Source organism: Colletes gigas, unplaced genomic scaffold, assembly GCF_013123115.1.
Source record: "Colletes gigas isolate AHSC1104 unplaced genomic scaffold, ASM1312311v1 Colletes_gigas_Sc00001, whole genome shotgun sequence".
Lineage (NCBI taxonomy): Eukaryota > Metazoa > Arthropoda > Insecta > Hymenoptera > Colletidae > Colletes > Colletes gigas.
Window position 1 is genome coordinate 5,405,967 of NW_025106630.1, and position 25,676 is coordinate 5,431,642.

Sequence of the window (25,676 nt, forward strand, 5' to 3'; positions counted from 1 at the left end):
GAAACTCAGAACTTTGCTAAAAATTCAGGGGTTCCAAGAAATTCCAGGACTTTCCAGCTGTTTCAGGACTTTCCAGTTGTTTCAGGACTTTCGAAGTTGTTTCAGGACTTTTTGGGAAATCGGCGAAATTTTCGAGCAAAAATTTTTTGACGAAAAAAATGAATTCTCGATTTTGCCAGCAGGTACGAAAGTGACGGTTACAGAAAAAAAGATTTAAAAGTTAATTTTTGATTTTGGCAGCAAGTAAGAGAGCTGGACACTTTGGGAATCCAATTTTAACCGGAAAAACGGTCTCTTAAAACTAAGGCAATGATTTGGAGAGGAAAAGAAAGGTAAAAATGATGAGAATACATAGAATTCTTTGAAATTATTTCATTTATTGCCATAGATTTACATTATACAAAGTTTCAATACATATACATCATGTCAGAAGTTGCCAACAAAGGCCAATAGTGGTCAAAAAGGGCCAGCAGTGGTCAACAGTGGTCAGCAGGGGCCAGCAGAGTCCAGCAAAGGCATGCAGAGACAATCAGAGACCAGCAGGAGCAAGCAGTAACACGTAGCAATCGTTATACGTTGTCAGAAGCATCAGGAGTGGTCAGCAGTGGTCAGCAGTGGCCAGCAGAGTCCAGCGGAGACCACCATTGACAAGTAGTAGCAAACAGAGACCAGCAGGGGCAAGCAGTAGCCAGTCGTAATCGTTGTAAGTTGTTAGAAGTATCAGGTGTGGTCAGCAGTGGTCAGCTGGGGCCAAGAGTCAGTTGTCCAAGATCGAGATGACAAATGTGAGCCTTCCTCTCTCGACTCCCACGAGGCGGTCCGAAATTACTTTGGGCAGCTTCGGAGAATCGAGAAAGAGGGCATGTGTCAGTTTGCCTTTGTCGACTCTCCGAAACTCCACGAGCTCACGTACGCGTGATCTGACATGTGTGAGTAGGGCACCGTCGGTGCTTTTCTGGCACCTCTGGTTGGTAGTTGTATCACGCTCTTACAGTAGAAAGGATTGTGTTAAGAGCGAGCAATTTTACACGTGATAAAACGGAACGACCACTAAACGTAACATTACTTAATGTAAATAGCGGCTGTACCTATTTCATTCTGTCCGGGTCAGAGTTTCGTGGATAAGAGTCCGTTCTAGAAAGGAAACACAGTAGTGCCCGGATATATGACCACGAATTTGTCCGTTTACATGATCACGCGCTATCCCCATTACTGGAATTAAACGAGGATACGTTCTCTTAAGAAACGCGTGCATATTCGATTAAACATCCATTGCAAGAATTTAATTCCGTTAATCCTCGACTACGATGACTGTCGCCAACGTGACGAACGCAGAAGAAAAAGGACGAGCAAACGCAACGTGTTTTAATGAAACAGGAAAGGCCACTCAAAGTGAAATACACGACAGTTGCACGAAAACGAGATTAAACGAAAAAGGGTGGTTTTGTCCTGCGATCGTTCTACGAAGCTATTCAAGGAAAACGTGGAAAAAGAAAAACTGTTACGTCACTCGTTCACGCGATCATAAAGCAATGGATCATAAAGCATTGATGATACGACGTATCGGGCGAAATGAACAGTTCGATGTGCGATTTGCCACGAAATCGCGATGATTTATCGACCCCAGCACTTCCGACTTGGCATGCATCGCAAAGTGTGTGCGTACAAGAGAATGTGCATTCATCGGTGCAAGAGATTAGACGTCTTCCAGGTCGTACAAGTAATTGAGTCGCCCAGAGAAGATAAAGAGAAGGGAGGCTGAGTCGATAATGGAAATATTGGTTTCTCTAGAAAATTCGTACAGAATTCCGTCTTCGTATTTACTCGAAAAGCTGCACGGAGCTCATGGGCGAACCAGTATTTCGACAATAAAATACGGATGAAACACGGTCATCGGTTAAATAAATCATCGATCGCACCGTTCTCGCCGAGCATTATGAATCATTTGATCCTTTCGACGTCACGAGAAACAATAGTATATGTATGTTTTCGCGGTGATATTTTCCATTGTGAAATCTACACCGCGATTTCTATTGTACCGCGATTGGCAAATGAAAACCATATGATCGGTTCTATTCACTCCGACAATAGTATGATCGTTCTTTTGACATTTTGCGTATGAAAATATAAAAATTTCGAGAATAATAAAACAGTCTGATGATTTTGCAAACATCGAGATTCTTATCAAACTTAAATCTTACGTATAAAAAGATATTATGTATATTAAAATTAACTCCATTATTTTCTACAAAATTTTGCATCTACGCAACTAGGAAAAATTACAGAATTACAATGTTTTCGCCTACGATAGTCAAGTCTTTAATTTTGGATCGATCGGTTCGAGAGACGTCGTTTCTCGCGCATGGAAAATTTCCAAAAATTATGCACGTTGCACGTAGAGGCGATTATGGCGGATTTACGTTTCCTCCAGCGTCGGAACTTTCGTAACCAAAACCAAACGACCCATTTCCTCGGTGCACTCGTCTTAAGTGAGCGTTTCTAAATTGAGAGACGAAGCTCGGGCGCGATTGGTGCCAACGCGGATAAACATGGGAGGCGCGCGCGCACGCGTGCCAAATTTCAGCCAAAAGATGGTCTGGAAAAGCGTACGGACAAACAACGCGGGATAGCTAATTCCGCGATAAACGCGTTTGGAGTAACGCCAAGCAGTTTTACGGCTTGGACGTTATCGCGCGGCGCTTTCAAAAAGAAAAACTACTGTTTATGAATGGCCCGACTCGTTACCGCTGTTAAATCGTAAACAGAAACGGCATTTAAAATTTTGTACGAATCCCTGTCAATGCAATTCTGGACTGCATTAAAAACTCTACAGAGAACAATTATAGCTTATCGATAACTTCCCAAAAGGTCAGACCATCACTGGACACTGCTATTTTAATCTTTCTATCTGAATTCAAACTTTCATCCGTTTCTAAAATTAAAAAAATTTCCCAGTGGTCGACGATTTTCGCCACACAGTAAACAGCTACTTGGAAGAACCTCGAGAAACGGATTTCCGAAGTGGCGTAAAAACTTCGGAGCATCGTTGGACGAAACGTATTAGAGACTTTACCGATCTCGATGGTTCGAAGACAGTTCTCGAAATTACACGGTTCTCAAACGAAGATCTCGCTGGAAAAGCAGCGATATTTTCCGGAGCTTCCTGTTTCAGTTTCGACGGGACGCTAACTCCCGTAAGATGAAACGTCTACTCGACTCGACTCGTAGTTCGGCCTCGTCGCTGCCAGAGTAATCGAGTTTCCCTTCCAGAAAATTATAAAGTTGTGACAGTAGGTCGTTAAAAGGTTGGAAATTCCATTACCGGACTCTATTCGTCTTGTTTACTGGGTATACACGGCGTCGAAAATTGCGCGTAACGCGTTCTAAATCGAAATTTCCCTTGATCCGCGACGCGACGAAAGTATGCACTTTGTCATCCCGGAATCCGACCGTGGGCGAATATCCCACAAATATCTGGAGACTATTAGGGAACCACCGATATTGGAATTTAGCCATCCCGCTATTAAATTAATGGTGGCCCATAAGTGCTCCCTCAGGGGACGCGAAGATCTTCGAACATCGTTAGACCGTCTGGATTATGAACGAACTCGACTGCTTTTCTGGGGAAATTATCGACCAGATCGTCGCCCAGGGTATCGCGACATCTAATTCGGAATTAATTTGCGATATCGAACGGTAACGCTGGGACTAATTAAATATATAATTGTAAATTCGATAGAATTTCAGGCGGATAAATTCCTCGTTGAATCTTTCTCGATTAAGTTTTTTAAATAGCTTTTGATCTCTGATTCAGAGTTTTCCAAAGAATGAATGTAACACAACTGGAGATGAAGCGTACTTTCTACTCTGTGACAGTTTCAATTATTGTCTGCGCAAGAACGGTATTCGGATTTGCTCGCCGAGTAAAAGAGGAACGAGCAAGACCGCAGAAGGATTTGTGGCCAGTGGTGGTGACAGCTTTCAAGCCACTCATTACTGTATTAAACAATTTATTCTACCCCGTGGCACCATCGCCCTTCGACAACTGCAAAATGTTTATTTAAATCCAGAGAAAGTGTTTGAATAAACAGAAATTAATTCCATCTGTAACGTAACAATTAGAAACGTTCAAAACTTTCGCTTTGGAAAGCTTCATTGTTTATCATTCTAACCTGGTTTCGACGAACAACAACGTTTATCACGCTCGCGAAGAAACCTATTCCATTGTCGCGATAAATTACGAATGCAAAAGGCCTGGACGACCGCCAAAAACAATTGTGTTCGGGATAATTGCAAACACTGGTGTCGAGATTTTTTACACGGTTTTTTACGGACGCCTGAACAAACGGTTTACAAATTCGACAGAAACCGGGCCTCTACAGAGACAGTATCGTTTAACAAAAACAAATTGATTTTATAAAGTGTTGCTTAAATTCTCGTACAATAATTAATAGGGGAAAAGTTAATCTCGACTCGCTTACTCTATCCCGTGTTTCGCTACGGATAACCGAGAAAATTCAGTAAAAACGATAGAGGGAATAAATTCAGTTATTCAGGGAAGATAACGTTTGCCAGAGAATTGTTCGACGTTGGATAAAAAATGCATAGCCGTTGCTGAAAATCGAGCCGGCAGAAAAGTGCGAAAAATCACGCGAAATCTGTCCCGTTGAAATACTAAGCGTTTCGACGATACGGCGTGCACGTTGATCGGAATTTACACAATTCCGACGTAATCCGAGCCAATATAATGGAACCTCCAAAGCCAGTCAATTCGATAACGAACAATCTCGTTAAGATCGGAAACAACTAAATCAAACATCCATAATTGCGGCGGCGCGCCTAATTTTCGCTGTTTCCCTACTAACAGAATAATCGGTTACGGCAATAACACGACTAATGACGTACTCGATAACTGATTTTATTTAACAATGTTCCATACGCGACAGGAATTACACGCCTGTCGACATATCGGATCCGTTAATGTCGAATTTTCGACCCCATTTCTGCCATGGCCACGAAAATCTCTACATATCGATGTGTAACGCGACAATATTTGGCCTGCGTATGGCCTAATGACATGCTGGAAACCACTGTCTATAAATCGCAATCAACGTTTGTAACCGTGAAAATGATTAAACATACGAAATAAAATATTTTAATTTTGCATTAATAGAAAGATTTTTGTCACGATATATCTATATATCTTATACTAAATGTTCCTTGCGCAAACAGACGCATCAAAGGCTCTTTCTCGCTTACCGGATGAATTAAATTAAATTAAAATTTTCCAACTTGATTATCACAGCTCTTTACAGTGCACGCGTCCAGAGATATTTCCCATTTAGTATCTTACGATTATAAGATAACATTAAATTCCGCTTCGAAGAGATCCCCGTGTTTCTGTCCGACTATTTTTGAACATATAACGCAACATCTTTTATACCTCTCCGCGTTAATCCCACCAGTATACAAACAGAGAATTTTATCTCGAGTAACAACGCGCTTACGAAATTCTACCCTCGCGTTGAAGTTTCCTTCTCAGTCGCGTCGGCGAATCAAAATTTACACGCATTGCAAATTTTGTTTTAATTTAATTTCTCTACAAATTATACGATACATATGGGGTAAAATCAAGAATATCAATTTTCCATAGATCCCAGGTAAAACACTCTCCACAAACCCCCTCTAATGTCTCTCCTTTTAAACGTCGAAATTACGAAACAATGAAAACGTAGGTGCAGTCATTTTTCGGTGAAATTAAAAAATTTCAAATCGTTCTGAAAAAATTACTTATAGTTGCAGGGATCAGTTGCAATCATTTTTGGTGGATACACCTACTCCCGAAATCCTACGCAATTTCGAAATAAAAATTCTTTACTAATACGTCTGACCAATGTCTGACCAACTTCACTGAAATTTTTCCACGAATAAAAATAGTTTCAAATCGTTCTAAAAAAATTATTTCCGGTTGTGGGGGTCAACTACAATCATTTTTGGTGAATACACATACCCCCGAAATCCTAACCATTTTCAAGAAAAAAATTCAGTAGGCGTCTAAATGTTACGGCGAAAAAAATTTCAAATCATTCTGGAAAAATTATTTTCGGTTACGAGGGTCAATTACAATCATTTTTGGTGAATACACCTATCACCAAAATCCTACGTAATTTCGAAATAAAAATTCTTTACTAATACGTCTGACCAATGTCTGACCAACTCCACTGAAATTTTTTCGCGAATAAAAATAATTTCAAATCGTTCTAAAAAAATTATTTTCGGTTGTGGGGGTTAACTACAATCATTTTTGGTAAATAGACATACCCCCGAAATCCTAACCATTTTCAAGAAAAAAATTCAGTAAGTGTCTAAATGTTTCGGCGAAAAAAAAATTTCAAATCGTTCTGGAATAATTATTTTCGGTTACGGGGTTCAATTACAATCATTTTTGGTGAACAGCCACACCCCCGAAATCTTGCGCATTTTCGAGAAAAAAATTCAGTACGGGCGGAAGTTTAAACGTTAATAACTTTTTAACGAAGCCTCCATCAACAAATTGGTATTCTTGATTTTCGTCTTATTTTGGCCTCTAGAATCCCCCATTAAAAATCTCCAAATACAAGTAGCCTGTTTTGTAGTCGGTGTTCGCAACAACGACTAATTTATGCGAAAACCCAAAAGTGCACTAATTTATAAAAACGAAAATTAATTCAAGTTTGTATTAAGATCAGATAGGAAGCAGGAACGTACGGTGTACCGCGGTGTTTGAATATTAATCGCTGTGGCTGTTTCACAAACACTCGTTACCAGACGTTAGCGGAATCTGACGCAACGGGGAGCCCAGAAACGGAAGTGGATTCTCGCGCGATGAACGCAAACGAGATCCAAGCAAGGTTCGCGAAATTACACGACCGCAGTCTTTCGGGCGGCTACGCGTGCACGTATGTATGTAAGTCGTGAAAACTCACCGAGTTTATGTAGTTGATGAGAGACAGTCCGCCGTCCCATGGGTGCTCCTGCTCGCACGAGATATTAGCGGGCCTTAACGCGTGCGACTGTTCCAGGGTCCTTAATCCCACGGCAAACACTTGCACGCTGTCGTATATCAGGGCTGGCTCCGCCTGAAAAAGGTGTGCTCTCCTCAGTGCTGTTCGCGCTTTGGGACATTAAATATTTGCGCACTTTTTCCGGACGGCCGTCCGGAGGTCTGCCATAAATTACGAGAGAAAATCACTTCCCACGCGGGAATGTGTTCCGAAAAATTTACTAGGAGACCTTACGATCGGCATAAAACGGACAATTTGTGGGTTCGCGACTTCCTTATCACTCCTACTATTTCCATCCAATCCAGATGAAATGTTAAAAAGATAAAAAAGGCATCGTTTGTACTTCGAAATCCTATTTTAAAGAAAGATAATTTTAATAATTCGAACAAGACACGAGGTATCTGAGTACCTCGTATTTTAAAAAATTGTATTCTTTTTAAATTGCTTATTCTCTGCGTTTAAGAACATACAGCTCGATTTGTATCGTGTAATTTTTTAAAAATTCCACCGTTTCACAGCGGGGAAATAGATTGGCAGGCAGTGGCGTAAAAGTCGGGGGGGCGGTTATCGAGGGGAAAATTCAATATTCAGAGAAAAAGAAGGCGTGCATTCCAGCCGGTCGAGTGTGGGATTAATTTCGCGTCATTTTCCGCGTCGCGTGAGAGCTTTGCAAGCGCAGCTGAGCGTCTTGCACCGTTATGGAAATAATCTAAGCTCCGTCAGCTTCCAGTTTCGCTCGGAAGGGTTGTGGAAGCGGAACGGCCGATATCGCGTCGGACAGAACCGAAAATGCGAATCGCATTCCTTCGTTTACCAAAGCGCCAAAGTGGATGCACCTTTCTGTAAGAGCCAGTTGTTCCAGGCTAACTGTTCAATTTGATATTCTTGGATAATAAGCAATATTATAAATTACTAGGTAATTAAATTGAATTAAAATTAGATTTGTAGAATCGCGTCACTGTTCAGTTTGCAAGAATAAATGAAATATTTGAGCTGCGATCGAAACTGTGCATTTCAAACAATAATACTTTTCATCGGGCAATTAATTGAACAGTATGTTGTGGTTGATTTTAAAGTATCGTGTTATTGTTTCGGCAAATGATGATCCAATTATACGTAATATTTGAAGCGTTGCGTATTCCCAATACACCGACACGTTCGAGCATTTAATCAGACTAAAATTTATCGGGTCTCTGTGCTCTATTTTTCCGTTCCAGCCACAATTTTTCGTAATTTCCACCGATGACAATACCAGCGGGTTAATGAAGCCCGTTCGTAACCCGATTCAACTCCCGTACGAGGCAACAAATTATCCGCTGACAAACGAATTTCGACCAATAAACCGGCCGCCGTTAACCTCTCAACGCGCTCGACGCGATTCTCTTTTGAAAAAGAATTCTCGAATCGTACAAAACGATCAATTTTCTATTAAGAGAATATCAAATTACGTTCCTTAACTCGTTGACTGCCAGACTAAACCCCTCAAATTGTCTACGAAAACGATACTCTTTTTTTTGGACATTTGGAAACTAGCATATCGACAATTTGTCCTAGAATTTATTTTTACAGCTTCTTTAAAATTTAAGTATTATATCAAGATTTATTTTCTTTAAGATTTAATCTTAATTTTTTCAGCTCATCAGTGTAAATTCATGTCACCCATATATGGGTGACGTGGCAGTCAATGTGTTAAAAGAGTATTACTTTTCGAGCGAAATAAATAGCATTTCGAGCGTTTGGTGAATTGGATTTTCATTGCTACAATAAAGAAATACACGCAAGACAGTTAAATTTCGAAATAAAAAGTGTCGTGGACCGCAAAGCGTCGAAGTTCGACGCGACTCTGTGTACATTATGGATCACCATTTTGCAGGAGACGTCCAAACGGTAAATCCCCCCGGTAATCCCCCGAATAAACCATTTTCCGGCCAGTGTCGAATTTTCCTAACCACGGTTCATCCTCCTCCAGCCACCACGGCGGTTTCTCGGTCTTGATTCCGCATGCAGACGTTCACGGACCACGTGTTTGTCCCGAACAAACACTCGAACGGGAATCTACGAAACGAGACACGCGCGTTCAGCCGCGGGCTTTGCCCGAATCCACCCGAAATACCGGAGCTTTCGTCGAAAGCCAAGACGCGCGTGCAGCCTGTCAAATCTCTTAATCGTCTTCGAGAGAGACGTTCGACCGCGCCGGGAGAAGCATTCTACTCGGAGCGTGGCTCATTATCGTCTCCGTGTCCGGGAAACTTCGCGATAATTAACGTCGTCGAACGAATTGCGAGCCCGAGCACTTCGAGGCGACGCCATCGAGATCGGGGAACCGTGAATTTCGCGTTTTAGAACGACGACTCTACGCGATTATGACGCTAATGGGACGTTATTAATAAAAATCGAGCGCCTCAGGTGGAATTTTAACGATACCTGCTCGTCTTCTTGAGATTCTGGTCGAATTTCAAAAACTTGAAATTAGAAATTAGCTGCTTTTCCTTTGCCAGAAGACACAAGTTTCATCGTTTATAATTTTATATTTTTTCTGTAATCATTAATTCTGACAATATCAAAGAATAGTAATTTTTTAAATTAAATACGAAATAAAAATGATTCTTCGCTGAAAAGAATATTAAATGTGTGATAAAGTTATTGTATACTAATCTTTGTATCAGGGAAAACTGATTTTAGGAAGGTTTAGGACGCCAGAGTGTAACTTGAATAACGCGTCTGAACATCGCTAGGGTTTTCTACTTGCACCGGTGTTTTTCAATACTGACGAACATCGATGCCGATTTTTCAATAACACGGTACAAAGTTCGCTGTAAAATGGTCATAAAATCGCTATCAAACTCAGTGGTGCACAGTGTGTGTAGACTCGAGCACGATGTTCTCAAACATCAAGTGGAAATAACGAATAACGGGGCAGACGCATTGGAGACAATTTCTTCTCCGCGAGTAATTAAAATTTTTTCGAAAACGAAGCTTCGTATATAGATTATTTTATTTTCCGTTTTCCCTGTATTTTTGTGCGGAAAAATCCTCCGTTCGTTTTCACTTTTTTCCAATGCACGCGTATTTCAATGTACGTTTTTAAGCTTCCTCTAAAACCGTACACAGTAACATTGCGACTGCGTCAACCGGCTTTAATGGTATTAACTTATCAGCTGCTATGAAACATTTACAAGGGGATTCCGACTCTGTATCGACGAAGATTTTGTCGATATTTATTTGGAAATGATTACATTAGAGAATTGAGTAATGTGATGTTTAATTGGAAAGCTCTGTCGTTGGTATCTTTCTTTCAAGAACGAGTCGCGTTCAAAAGTATTGCCTTTGTTGTAGGAAAAATAAACGCGGACCGATTGCCGTCCAATCAGGTTATTTATCAACGAGGCTTTATCGTTAATAAGCGGAGCGACCGATCGGACAAATGAATGAGGCTCCTCGACCCGTTGCCCTTTGTTCCGGATAGAATCGAGAGCAATGACGCGGAATAGCGCGGTGAACGGCCCGGCGGGAATTATTCGACGCCGGTGGCCGGCGTTTTCTACGAGGCTGCCAGGAAATTCGATGGAAACGCGCGACACAAAAGCCCGGGCGTCGAAAAGTTGTTATCGTCGAAAATAATCAACGCTAACAGCATTCCGCCGTGCCGCGCTGCGCCCAACTCGCGTTATCGCACGGTTTCACGAGCGAAAATAATGCATCGGTATTATTTCCTCGCGTTTAGTGGACGCTTGCTTGACGAGCCAAGACGGGCCGGGAAAATTACCAGCCACGGTCGGAGAAAATCGTCGGTTAACGTAATAGAATGAACTTTCCAAGGAACGAGCCGCCGCTATGAAACTCACCAGTTTCGTAGTTCATCGACCGACGGGATGCACAATAGAAACTATTCCTCGAAAGGTGGTCAACATTGAAATAACGTAATCAAGCCCCTCTAAACGAACGTAATTAGCGGAAGCAACTTTAAAGTTAAATTAAATGTCGTAAACAGTGATATATAATACGTCAGTTTAAACTTTCGAGCGTTATTTCTATGCCAGCAACGAATTCCAAAGATAATTAAATATCCAATAAAAGTGCATGCGTTTCCACGAATAAATCGAACGCAGAGGGAACGATAAAAATTTATAAGGGAAGTCTTTTGATGTCGACATAAAACCGGTTTAAAAGAGTAAGTGAAGAATGGTTGATATGAAAGAATGAAGATTCTGAAACGCGAAAGTCGCCTTTGCACACAATGGAAAGTAGAAAATGGTATTAAAAGTATTGGATTGGTCACCAGAATCAGATCGAAAATGTTTGGTGCTCCACGAAGCCAGAGCTTCGAGGGAAACGTGTGTGGAATACGAAACAGCTCGACAGATACGGTTAATATGGAAAACTTTGCCTCGAGAATGCTCCGGTCAAGTTAGTCCAAGGCAATTTTGAAAGACAATGGAGATTGGACGAATTAATAAAAATTTATAAAAATAATTTTTTCGAAGGTTATAAAGCAAGGTAGTGAATTAGTAATTTACAAGCATCGTAAGTTTTAATATTATGCTCTTATAGGAGCTACGTGTAAAGGAACTTAGAGGAACACGCGTGTCTGTTCGTGCTAGAGTGAATTGCCCGACAGCATTATCCTGCAAAATCAGTTAAGAATTAACAGCGAGCAGGGAAATGGGCGAAAATTAGACTGCCGTGCACTATCGCGCGTGTCGAGAAAATTAGAGTACGTTATTCTAAACGTAATGGACACTCGATCTAAATTCTTTACTACTTCCGAATTTTCAACCGAGATTCATATTTGAAATTACGGAATTTCGCGTTCCTGCACTTAATTTATAATTAATATTCTATTAGCCTATACTGCACTCGTGAAAGGAGTCGAAATCTTTGGCTAATAAATCGCAAGTAGACGCTCACGATAAATAATGAATAATTCTTTCGTGCAAATTTTATCGTATAATTGTTTTGGATAAATCGTCTAAAATAATGTGAATAATTTTCAACTTCGTCGATGGAACGGGGAGTCGAAATTCAATTATTATTTACGGGGTTCGAGCAAACTGCGGGAAAATATTGGCGTAGCAGTCGTAAAGCCGCGGGCTTGGGTGTTTGAGCGTATCGAATTGATGATCCCGAACAGAAAACGGGGCTGTAACTTTTCTGTAGGAGATAGAGGCGTGTATCGACTGTCACATCGATTTTCCACGTATCGATGCTTAAACGTTCCATTCATATCGGCGCGAACACCCGAAGAGAAATATTTCAAGGAACCGGGGATTCAAGAACTCGGTCTGGATTTTATGTGGTAACACTTGGATTACGTGAATTGTATTGCTGAATAAAAGTAAGCACCGTCGACTAGGGAAATTTAATTCCACGAAACGGTTCTGTGCTTAAAAAAATATCAAGATTTTCAATTTAGATCGTACGTTCGAGGGCAATTTTAATTCCTTTTTTGTGGACCTTAAAAATTTCCAACGGTACACGAATCAAGATTTCCATTGCGTATATTTTAATTTTTTTTCATAAATTTTTTAACGATCCAACCGAACAGAGGAACTCTACTTAAACCTTCAATTCTGTCCAAAAATTTGGTCAAACAGATTTCCCTTCTTTCTACCTTCGCTAGAAAATTTTGTCGGCGTTCCATCGATGCGTTTCGAAGTTCGAAACTTCAATGGGTGTGATCTGAATACCTCGCAGACCACAAAAGATTTATCTCCGAGCCGTAATTGGCTGGCGCGCCCGGCGATCGCTGCAGTTAATTAATTCAAATTAAAAATTTCGCGGCTCCTATGGGGATTTTGTAATCTCGCTGCTCAAATGGGAGCTAACATAAAGAGCCAACGCTCTCGGAGGTTGTTACACGCGGAGTGTGTTTTACCATTCTACGTTTATCTACAACAGAATTTTCGGTACTTGAGAACAATGGGTACAATTAAACCGTCGAAGATCTTTTTCACTCTGTAGATTTATTTCTTTTAACATCTTATCTAAGGAACTAACTTTATTGGTATTCAGTGAAAAATCTTGTTAATATTGTTTACAACAATGTAATATATAGTAAAGAAGGTTAATTATCTTTTCAATTTAATTTTATACATAATCTTGTCTATGTTATTAAACAAGATTTATTACGATGTATATTTAACGCGATACACCACTATTTGCACCCTTTATTGCACATAGTTGAAAATCCGAATACACGAATGTTCGATAGTTACATTTAATGAATATGCTAAAACGTATTAACTTATTTCCGATCTGCTTGATAATACATTATTATTTCCACAATTTATCAAGTCATTTATGAATTATTTAGCGACAAAGCGGGTAAAATCCGACGAAACTGAGGATTAAATTGAATTTTTCATTATTTGATTAACGAATGTGGATGAAAGCTAATTTATTAATTATTTGGGAATAAAATTCACCTAACAATAGTTCGCGAAGAAAACAAGCGTGTCGACTTTAGACGACGAGTCGAACTCTCGTGGACGTTGAAGATTCGATCCTCGCGAGACCGAAGACGCCTTACTGATAATTAAGCGACATTCTGGGGCGATTATGGAGGTTAATTAATTAAAATTAAAAGTCGCAGGATTTCTGAGGGGATTCCGTAATCTTGCTAGCAGCGCAGGTTCGGCTGGGAGTAGATTAGACGGATTGTCGGTTAGTTAGCAGGCATTTTGTCGCGCGCCACAAATTTCGCAAGTTCTCGCGAGCATCGAAATTACGAGGGTGAACTTCCCCCTCGAACGTCTTAATCCGCGATCCGTCCTGCTGGAATAATTGTCGTCAGAAATTAATTTGGCCAGCCTGTCATTTTTCATCCGCGCTGGCTGGCCCGCGGATTCCACCACTCCTTGCCCAGACCCTGTTTTCAGATTGTTCATTAGCATTTAAAGCGAAACCGTCGTCTGACGCTTATGCTCCTGACGGCATCGAAATCTTACGCGCGATGGCGATAACTGCTATAACCACGAGCTGTTTAATTCTCCTTCTCCCACGAATGCAAAAGAAATATTTTATTTTTTTGCTAATTAAACAAGTCATAATCAAAGCTAGTGCTCCCCTATCTTGAAAGGGAAACAACATGTCTCATTAACTCTCTCCACCTGATTGTTTTCGTTATCTTTGACAATTTTTCTAAGGATTTGTGTCCATAAATTTTACACGAAATGAATCAGAGCTGAGCTCTTACGAATAATATGGGAATATTCGGGTATCTTACACCATAATTCATACTATATTGGATGAAATATGGATTCGCATATACAGTGTGTACGTTATCTGTATCATGATTCAATTATGGGTTTCTACATCCTGAAGAGGGTCTACATTAAACACCGAAATCGCGCATTAAGCCACTGCAACTGCGTGTCACTTTGAGATTACATACTGATATAGTATATGTACACAGTGGAATCTCGATTATCCGAAAACTGATTAACCGAACGATCGATTATCCAGACAATGTTACGTGGCAAGGGAAACTAATATTCTAGACAATGTTGTCGCAGTTTATCGTTAGGGATTTCCTGTTACGCCGTGTACAAATCAGCAGAATGTAAATATTATCATAATTGGTCACAGCAAATACTAAATATTACTCTATTAAAGAGTGTAAATTTCATTTTCTTTAGTGCACTAAAATGTATAAATGTTATTATACGTATGTTTGATTACACATATATTCCGTTCAAAAGTGTTCTGCTTAAAACTTTTTACTTCCAACTGGATAAAGCTGGGAGGTTAATTTTTCCTAAAACTTATCTTTCAATTTATGTCCCACTATCCCACTGTCCTATTAAGATAAAGGCTCAAGTAGTGGATATCTTAAAGCTTCCTTCTCCTGAATAACTACCACAATTTCTTTTCTTTTCATTGGATTACCATCCCAAATCACCGAACTAGGCAGCGACCTTTCCTTTATCCCCAACGATGCTAGTACCCATGTGAAAAAGTAATAAAAATGTTTCATTTAAATATATGGTCTCTGGAAACCTTTTACATTGCAATTTGTAACCTAACGAAGACTAATTAACTATTATTCGGAACATTGTTTCATTACATTACGAAGAATCCTTGGAAAACCACGCGAACAGTGTCGATGAACCATACATTATACGTATTCCATAATTTTCTCATAATTTTTCAAAAAACCTTCGACATTTCTGTCCAATTTAGTAACATGCTGACAAAGTTGATCATTAAAACTTGGGATACCCTGCATATTCGATGAAAATATTTCACGTTAGAGAGGGTTGCAACTCTCCAGAATGACAGTGATGCAAATCAGGCTCCACCACATTTTGAGGAGCAATATTTCATAATTTTTCTTCGAAAGGTACATGCAAAATATCGAGTTCGAAACGTGTAGAATATTTTAGGCAAACCATCGCTAGGGCAACAAATATAGTAGGTAATCCAGCTTTCAATATTTACAGGCGTCGTCACGCGCGATATAGCGCCACTGTACGAACGGAAGTCCCGCGATACGCCTCTGAAATATGTATTTACAGTTGCGTGAAATTTAAAATCTAATAAACCGGTTGAAGACGCTGCGCGTCGAGTTTAGTGTTTCTCTCGCAGCTAGTTGATCGCACCTCCGCGCCACAGAGACAAATTTCCCTAAACGTGGTTAAAATTTACGCAGCTTAAATCAATTTATCAATAATTTTCTGAACGCAAAGAATTACGAATTATGCATACAAAATAATGTAAAAAACATTTTAATAAACACAAATCCAACTCAAAAGATTTTACGCTGTATTGCAATAACCGATTCCACGGGTTTACGTTTATCGAAAATTTGGAATGGCATTGAGGTAGATTTACTCTTTCAGTTCGTACAAAATCCACATTTCACGTTTCATTGGAATATGCACATTTAATGTCATCATTATTGAAAATTAAATTTCCGTTTGAATAAGAAACAAAATACAATGAAAATGTAGCCAAAACGTTCGATCGGTTTAATGCGTAAGTATTCAGAAATAATACTGTATCGGTGAGAGATCGTTTGAAAAGCTCTCCTCAAAAAATTCACCTCAAGTCGACAGGAAATTGCAACGAATAATCGGATTCGTTGTAAACATTTCACGAGTACACGTTTCGACCACATTGCGGGGATTTTGTGCCACTTTGCTCTGAAAACCCTTCGTCTCTCGACCGCCCAGAGACGACTGCTGGCTGCCGGATAAAATAATAAAACCTTTCGACTACGAGATAGTCTGATTTACGACGACGAGGGTAAAGGTTATCCCGCTTCGCGCGGGAAACTCGGTGATTCATTGGCTAACTGGTATACTCAGGATGAAAAGTAGAAGAAAAAAAGAAACGCTCGCGGGTAGCCCGTCGTCAGTTTTTCCATCACTGTGCTCGATAAATTTTCCGATTCACAGAAAATTAAGAAACCGAGAAACAGTTGATCGAACTTGCTTTACTCTGCATAATTTTTCAGGAATGATTGACGTTTTATTTCGAGAGAAATAAAAATAACCAAACACGCCCTTACAGAGATTGCATAGAAAATTAATTCGAACTCTGTTCGTCTAAAAGATTAATAGCAATCGGAGAGGTGTCTATTATTTTTACTACAAAAATAATAGTTTGCATCCACACTTTTTCTGCAGAGGTATCTTTTGCACCCACGCTATGGAACAGCCCTGCCTGTGTGCGTTCGACCCAGCCTCTTTCAACGAGAGAGCTTGTTATACCGTGGACGATACTTGCATACTGATTCACTTCTTGCGCAGTGTCGTTTTTTTCCTAATCGAGGGTATCGCGCGCGGTAATCAAGGGAACGAAGATGAGGTTCCCGGGCGATTGGAAGTATCGGAACGAATGAATTGAATTTTAAAAGGGACAAACGCACAGATACGTTCTTCCAGCTACGAGCTGGACCAATTTTTTTGCACGACGGACAAACGTACGGGCAGTTTAGGACTTAATCTTTCAGTTGAGAGGCAATTCAATACACTCGATTTTTATGAAACATCAAGCACAGTTCGTTGTCGCAAGTCACAAGATATTATTTTCAACTTCTACTTTTGATGTCCTTGTGAAGACTAGGTCACGAAGGGTGGGGTCCTATCGATGAATATTTTCTCAAAATTATAAAATTCCAGAATCAATGTTATCGACTACTAGGGTAAGAAAATTAAACACCACAAATTCTGTAAAAATCAGACAGGGTAAATTCGAAGTGGATCCCACACATATTATCCTGATACTTGTGTCTAATAGCTATTAAGATGTTATCTTCGAAATTGAACTCTAACATAAATATCTCTCTTGTTTCATTTATTTCTTGCATGCGTTCGAACACTTTCGTGAGCCACTGTATATATTCTGTATTTTCCAGAGGACGCTCGCTGGATCGGTCTAACAAACGCGTGCTTATTCGAGAAGGTGGCTTATATTCTCGCTGGCTACGTGGAATCTACCCTTTCCTTCCCAGAACGTGCCACCCTTATTTCAGCTAGCCTCCTCTTTCGTCGCCACGGTTGATTGTGACCGTGCTTTTTGCGAAACTTTGTTCCGGCTAACCTGGTCGTTTAACAGCGAATAAAAAGAATCGTCGTCGGCGACTGGGGGGCGAGCGAGGGGAGCGGGAAAGAGGTCGGGGAGGGAATCGAGACGCGCGAAGAAGACGCCTGGTGGATTTCGTGGGATGTAGCGTCGCGAGCACTCCCACCCCCTGGGAGTTGCGAAAGAAAAGCCAGGTAATTTCACCCCGTGACAAGTCTCTATGGAAGCGGAGAGGCGTTCGAGGTGAACAGGATGTCCGGGATGGTGGAGAGACGCGGTCGACAACCGTTGCACGCTGGAACGAATTGTCTTGATAAACTCAGGCTAGACCTCGAGAGCCTCCGATGTTTGCTGGACGATCGATAACGTGATGGTTCACGATCGGAAAATGGTATTTTTCTGGAGACGGAGCGGAACGTTTCTTCCTCGCGGGGACGAAATTGCGATTAAACGTCTTCGAATCGCCTCGAACTTTATCCAGGGGATCCTAATGATCTCGGTTTTGGAAGAGGGTGGAAACTTTTAAGGAACCTGGAACACTTAACATAAACGAATCGACGAATTTGAAGCTTGATAAATTGTTACGTCGACGTTAATGGTGTATAGAGAAACGTTAAAAATGTGTCGAGTCTGTAAAGGGTTAATCAACCGTGTCACTTTTGAGGTAGAGAATCCGTCTCGTGGCGCGAGAACAGAAAATGAAACATTCCTTCGACATAGTTTCGATTCCTGGGCTTAAAGTGTGCAGCAAACAACTTCCTCCAATGCAAACAATGTGACGGAGTTTCGATCAAACGGTTCGTCGATGTACGGAAAATGGAACCTTTTTTATTTACACCGGGAAACGCGAAACAGTGGTCCCGTATATGTCCACTATATCCGATCGAACGAACAGGAAAAAGCGTTCCCGATATATTTATACTGGCTATCTCTGACACGCCACGGAATTTTTATCAGTCGACCAACACGTGTACGTTTTCTACACCGTCCGTGTGCCCGTCACTGTTTCAATTTTTTTTGTACACATTCGACCAATCAACCTTAACGACGCGTCGCGAGTAATCCCATATGCGATGAGTAATTATCGGTGTTACCGAAGAACCGCGGGAACTTTTAGGATTATAGGAAAATTATATATTTCTTCTCTGATTAAAAAAAAACTCGAGCAAATATACGAAACGATTGTGTATCTATTCAAGGAAGAGCTCACGAAATCTGCACTCTGAAATTGCAATTTTTGGATGTTGTTTTACCGAATAGCCCTGTAAAGCATTAAACGCGGGAAGTTTCAACGGATGTAATTAGGAAACTCTTTCTTAGACCCGACGTTTCCGCGAATTGTAAATCTTCCCGAGTTCTTTAATACCCGCGACTTGGTTGAAAGTGTTCCCTCATTTTTCCGTTTGAACTTCGCTTGCTTTTTGCACGGTAAAACGACGCGCTCGTCTCGCGGGAGAATTGCAAGAAGGGGCAAAAATTACGTCGCCAAAATTAACATTAAGACATCTACTGTTTACAAGGAAACATTATTTTGACTCAGATTATTAATTCTGAATTTTTCCTTGTATAACCTTCGCGAGTCGATCGCTAATTGATTCGACTGAAACGCGGTAAATGAGGTGTTAACAGTTAGACGGCAGTCAGTTGGAATGTTAAGTAAAAGAAACCTGTCCGGAGACCTAATTGGTTAAAAGCTGTCGTCCAACGAACGAAAGATCTACGAGTTTCTAATACGTCGATGTGGCCATATTTCTTCACGCGTTGTATCAAACTTTGATACAAAGGCACTCTAACGTGTATTGCAAAATTTGTTACCAGTCTCGTATCATAAAATAATATTTGCACCAGTTTACAACCGAGTAACTACAGTGGTAAAAATGAAACGAGCGAGACTACTCCATTATAAATTTCCTTTACGAGTACGTACGTACGCAGTAATGCGCTTTAATGTTTGAAAGCATGCAGATTTGCCTATTAAAGTTCAACATTGCCCGTTCTTTTCTACCGCGCCTCTCAATTAGCCAGCGATTAGGAGCAAAATAACATTCATGGACACGAACGTACTCCGTACTCGTAATGAACAGCTCGTTTACGGAATGCTCGTGGATTTACTCGAGTCGGACGCGACGATACCAGAGACAGCGACAACTGGGGATTCGCAGACAGAGGATTGACGTGACCCTGACGTTCAATTTGATTTCCTCGTGGTTGTATGCACGAGACAGACACACTCGCGCGTTTCAAAACTGATTACTCGAGCAGCCTCGACCGGCAGCCAGCTCGAGGGCCAGAGAGAACCAGGGTACATTCTAATCTGCATGTAAATCGAGGAAAAATGTTAAAGTTCACGCGTCGTAAGCACGTCTCGCAGCGAAGTATACTCTTTTACGCGGTCTGTCGGCCGACTCCACCGTTTCATTAAAGTATATTACCGACGAAACTTGACTAATATCATCGTTCCAGACTCCCTTAACTCTTCGCCAGCGAAACGAACGCGTTTACAACATCGTTAAGCGCCTGCCAAGCGTCGCTAAACGAACTCGAAAATTAGTATTTACTCGATAAAAAACGAACTTTACCGTTTAAGAATTGCTGGTTGTAATAAAAATAATTGTACAAAATTTTATTTACGGAGAATCACGAGGCTCTCGTATATTTAGATTGGAAACAACACGTTGAGGATATGTGCTTTCTCCAAATTTTGTATTTTGCCAGGTGTGTATCGGAGGAAAGCTTTCAAGTTACTTTATGGCACTAGGAAACGTCTATTTAGTATCGACGACGCGAACACCGACGGGCCGTTTCCGAACAAAGCTTTTTTGCTCGTCGCATTGTTTTACATCCGCAAGCTGCGAGACTCGACACGTGTTTCGCAGTTTGGACGACGGCCTCGTTTCGAGAGCAAGCTTTACGATCAATAAACTATGGCGTCGCGAAACGAACCAACTGTTTCGATGTTTAAAAGATAGCATCTGATTTTTTAATAGTCGCGGCGATCGGTCACCGCGCGCGAACTTTTTCTGGCCTGGAAAATTGTTTTTCCAATCACGTTCGCTGAATTTTTTCGCGAAATAAAGCTTCGATCTTGATACAGGGGAACGTTATCCTAATTGGAAAAATCATGTTGAAAGTTCATATCAGTTAAAAATTTCCAAGAGCGTTCTATTATTTAACGCCCAAATAATGAAATACAACAAATTACTAATATTTGGTCTGTAAGTTTCCGTGACAATTTAAAAGTTTTAATTTAGAATTAAACTTTGCCACGTGTTCATTATTATTTCATAGTTTCCAACTTTGGTCTACAATCTGTTACCTGCATTTATATCGGTTCGCTGCAAACGACTCAAATAAACGTGGAAATGAATTTTTTGCAAAAAGTTTGTTTTCATACCTCGACAAATGAAATTGTTTAAATTGTTGAGTGCCCGGGATATTACGTTTACTACTATTACGAGTCAGTTATTAATTCACAGTCAGCTTCATTTAATTTTAATCTGCATATTCTCGTCGCTTTTATTTAAAAAGAAATTATTTTATTTAATATTTAATTTTCCTCGTGCTATTGAAAATGTATTGTTGCATCGATAAATGGATTTATCCTCGAAATTATTAAAAAAGTACGATGCAAAGCTTAGATTAATTTCGTGTCGTGTCCGAACCCACTGTAAACGTCGTACGTACTTTACACTATTTGATTTAAAGCTCGCCAACGAGTCGATATATTTTTTTCGCGCTCCTCTAACTCCGTGAGCGAAAAAAAAATGTTTGAAACGAATGTTTCATTTAATTTGGATTCAAACGCAACAAAATATAAACATTCGTTTTTTAATCTATCCACGGCAATACGGAATTGCTATTCCCTTTGCTGACGAGCCCGCCAGTGGAAAAATTATTCGATAAGCTTCGTTGAAATATTGAATGTAAAGTTAATATTCATATTACCAGTATTTTTGAATTAAATATCCTTATCGTTGTTGTCTCTTCACAATATGTTATTCTATTTTCATGCAATGTTTCCAGTTAATAAATTCAGACTGTTGTCGATACGAGTAAAATTCGTACCAGCAATAGCGTATTCATTTATCGGTTATTCTTTTTTTTTTTATCCGTGTCAAGGTATTTATTCGTGTCACTGTATTTTCTGTTACCGGAATAAGCGAACGCTTGAATACAAATAAACTCGTCGTGCTTTATCGAGCGAATTTCGAAGGTCCACGCAATACCGAGTCGCGCAAACATTCAATGCATCGATATTTGATCGCCGGAAGGTTCGAATACACGGAAATCTTACCTGTATGACTCTCGATTTGTTGAGGATCTTATTTCCGGATGGCTGGTACCGCTCCATGTCCCTCAATATACCCCGCACGCCGACGTCCTCGGCGTCGACCAGACGGAAGGCAGTGATATTGACGAAATTGTACTTGAAGTCCTCGAGGTCGAAGGTCTCGATATCCTGGAAAAGGGACAGAAGGTTCGCGTTTTCGGGCTGTCGCGCCCCGGGCTGTCTCACCGTACCCGAAGAGTACTTACGAAAGTCGTGAAGAGATAGTGGTACTTGTAGTCGTTCATTTGCAGCTGCAGGATCTGAAAGTAAGTACGTACAAAGATTTATCTCCGCCGTTCGGGATCACTTTTTCAATATTTCTGTTATTGCGCCCGGTCTCTCGCCCCGATTCCTCGAAATAAAAGTCAACGATACCGTTTCGCTACCTGGCGAGTGTGAAACATTTAACGCCCGATGTGATTTCGAGATCGAGATCTTGGTCGTTGAAAGTCTGAGAATTAATTAAATCGCAAGTACGTAAAATATTTAAAAAAAAATTATTTCATTTCTCCGCGTGCCCGAAACCAGCTATCTTCTACACTTCTACGCCGTATAGCCGCAGTTAGTTTTAATTTAATCCCAGTACTCGTTTGGATACACAGCGAAATTAACCCGCCTCGTAAGACCGTGCAATTTGCGACAATGCGAAAAATTCGGAGCGAAATTTCGTAACTGCGCACAGCATATATAGTAACGATTACTGTAAGCTCCATTTCAAATATTTGAATTTTCGGTTATATTGAAACATATACAAACTGCACGGCTAAATTGCATTTTATTTCGTTACGACCTCGAGTATCCAAACAATGTCACTCCGTAATGGACACACAAATATTCTGGTTAACCCGTTGTCAGTTTATCACCGTTTCAGAGTAAGAATAGGCGCACCTGACAAGTAGAGCGTAATATTTAAAACGCTTCTATTATAATCTCGGTCGTGTCAAACAAAGTTTGCCCCAAACCGCGTTCCAGGTGTCTGATATTTTAGGAATCTCGATATTCAAATGTCACAAGATATGTTTGTTCCGCGAAGAATTCTCGACCTGACCTGACCGACATTATCGTGACCTCACTTCTAATATTACAGGTGGGAAATAACATAGGTAAAAATGCATTTCAAGCTTTTCTATTCTAATCAAAATAAATTCAGAGAAAAATACGTTTTTCGGTTATGGAAACAAGAAAATATTCTTTATTTCTTTTTTGATTTCACGTTCAAAATAATTTGTTCCCAACATCGCTACGAAAAAATTGAAGAATCGAATTGGAATCCGCGCGTTAGGGGGCCTTTCTACCTTGTGGGATTTAAAAAATCGAATTTTTTTTTGCGTTTTCTTTTAGTATGTAGTCTCGAAAGTATATCAATCAAATATTAAATTGAAATTTGAAAAACTAACGAAGTTATAGCCTGTTGAAATGTACCACGAGCAAGTATAACAAATGGACATTTTTCGGCACTGCGTATGTGATAACGAAAAAACAATTCAAGATATCAACATGAAATTTATACAGTATCTTTAGAACTGGTCTCCCTATAACATGAACTAGGATAATTGCGATATATGCAATGTTTTTTCTTTTATTAACAAAAAAGCAACCGAATATTTGAAAATATTCAGTATTTTTTCGTAAAATAGCTGCCATTTTTTATTTTTTTAAAAAGATCCTAGTTCATGCTATAACCATACTCATCTATATTAAGAATATCGTTGGTTTTTGGATTTCGGATAACTTGTTCGCAAGATACCACATACGCAGTCGGGCGCCGTTCGTAAAAACTGTTGTTTGTTGATCAACAAAAACAGCGTAATCAATAGATAGTATGCGTTGCAAAAATTCGTAAATATAGCTAAATATATAATAAATGTATCTACAAAACACGGAATTAATCTCTCTTTAATAGCCCGTAAAAAAAAATCACAAAGAAACATGTATTTTTCGTGCCTACAAGGTAGAATGGCTCCTTAAGGACGACGGTGGAACAAAAATGGCTATTCGCGCGTCTACGGGGATATTTTCCATGGGCTTCGCGTGCCTGATCGTCCGTCGTGGCGGGTCTCGCGCGTTAGGATACACATTGCATTTACACGGAGGCCGCGGCGCAAACAGGAAATCGATAAACGAATATGCAGTTACCATTCGCAGAAAATGATGCATGTGCTCCGGCCTGGTATCCACGATGAGATTCCGTATTTCCTTGCTTTTCATCTCGGAGAGAACCAGCCGATAGGAATCCGGGTCGGCCTGCCTGAGGTTAACCTCGATCTCCCGAGACTTCGGCGACCTGACGAGCTCTCGTAGCTTCACCAGCCCTGAAACGGGAGTCACGGCACGATTAAGTTCCGTCGCTTCGATTAAAGCGGAACCAATCATCTCGAAAGCGTTCTGTCATTGGGTTGTATCGTCGCGAGGCCCGTCCAATCGGTCGCTTTTTTCACGCATCGACGGTTCGCCACTTCCACGGGAGCCGATGCTCGTTCGGCGCCGGAAATCGAACGCCGAGGCGATCGACGGATCTTCCTCGACCGCTGGAAATTATATCGTCGCAAACAGCGCGGAAAACCATCGACTTCGATTCGTCGCGAAACACGGTTCCGGGCTTATCGGATCGGAAAAATTAACCGCCGATCAATCTCTGCGCGTCGAACGACGATTATCCAACGACGCGTGCTCGAGTAATTAGGAGCAAATTAGCCATAGAACGCACCGATTGACAATCGAGATATTATTTGCAATTGAAGCCCTTGAATTGTCAATGTCAATGTTTTAGTCGGTACATCGTTCATTTTTAAATTTCATTGGTGGAGCAAACAGAACCTGGGAATATGTTTCTACAATTTTTCTAAGATTCAGGAAAGCGTGAAATTTGCAAAATAAAATTGTTTTAAATATTTTTGTGTTGCAAGATTGGTCAAGAATCTGTGTTTCTTAAACAATATTTCAGTTTGATCGAAAACCCCTGAGGAGACAAGGTGATCGATTTAGGGTGAAATAACCCCGAACGCAGGTCACGAGTGCCCTTGAACATCATCAGTCCCGCCTTACAAGTCACGCACACTATGGTACCCCGTGGTTGCAGGACCAGGGAAATGTTCTCGGTCTTCCTCTTGACTCTGCTCGCCACAAACAGAGTCAGGCTCTGATCTATGGCGATGAATATACCATAAACGTGATATAATATTTACCGAACGTAAGATCGAGTAGATACGTTTTTCCTGTGATTCTACGAGTCGAACATCGATTACTTAACGACGCGTACGAGAGTAATTAACTATAGGAGCCCGCGATAGCACTCGTGAAGCTGGTAAAGTACTCCCGGTACTCGTAAACCGCAGGCCACGATTCACGCGAGTGCCAAAAGTCGTGGAGTGTGCTTCCAGGCTCTCTGCTGGGAAAGACGAGAGGAAGTTTTTCATAAGCAGTGGAATTCAACTCGGCGAACGAAAACTACATCCTCGAGGTATTTCGCGGAACGTTTACGTGCTGGTAAATTCTAAGTAAAATAGAATGTCGGAACGCGCGAGAACAGAATTTGGACTAGGTGTTTTGTAATCCAACTCTGATTACTCGTAAACGCACCTCGAGGAGGAAAGAATTCGTACTAATTCGTAAATATGTAATTTTAATGAAGTTTCTTGGATCTAACGATCGCGTAGTCAAGTACGCAAAGGCTCGTTTAAACGGTCAAATGTTTTGCAAACCCCTGGTTACCAAGTTCTCTCGATTGATTCAATGGTAGAGAATTTCTGGAAATTCCGAGTATCCACGACGATCCG

General features: G+C 40.6%; 1 protein-coding gene across 1 annotated transcript in view; it reads right to left on the reverse strand.

The window, feature by feature from the left end:
- The window catches only part of LOC122405499 (glutamate receptor ionotropic, kainate 2-like), a 130,739-nt gene that overhangs the window by 35,683 nt on the left and 69,380 nt on the right, over positions 1-25,676 (reverse strand). Inside the window, exons 5-8 of the mRNA XM_043410301.1 lie at positions 24,037-24,212; positions 22,107-22,160; positions 21,865-22,029; positions 6,966-7,118 (exon numbers count right to left, since the gene is read on the reverse strand). Coding sequence (XP_043266236.1) covers positions 6,966-7,118; positions 21,865-22,029; positions 22,107-22,160; positions 24,037-24,212 — 548 coding nt within the window. The remainder of the gene's footprint in view (positions 1-6,965; positions 7,119-21,864; positions 22,030-22,106; positions 22,161-24,036; positions 24,213-25,676) is intronic.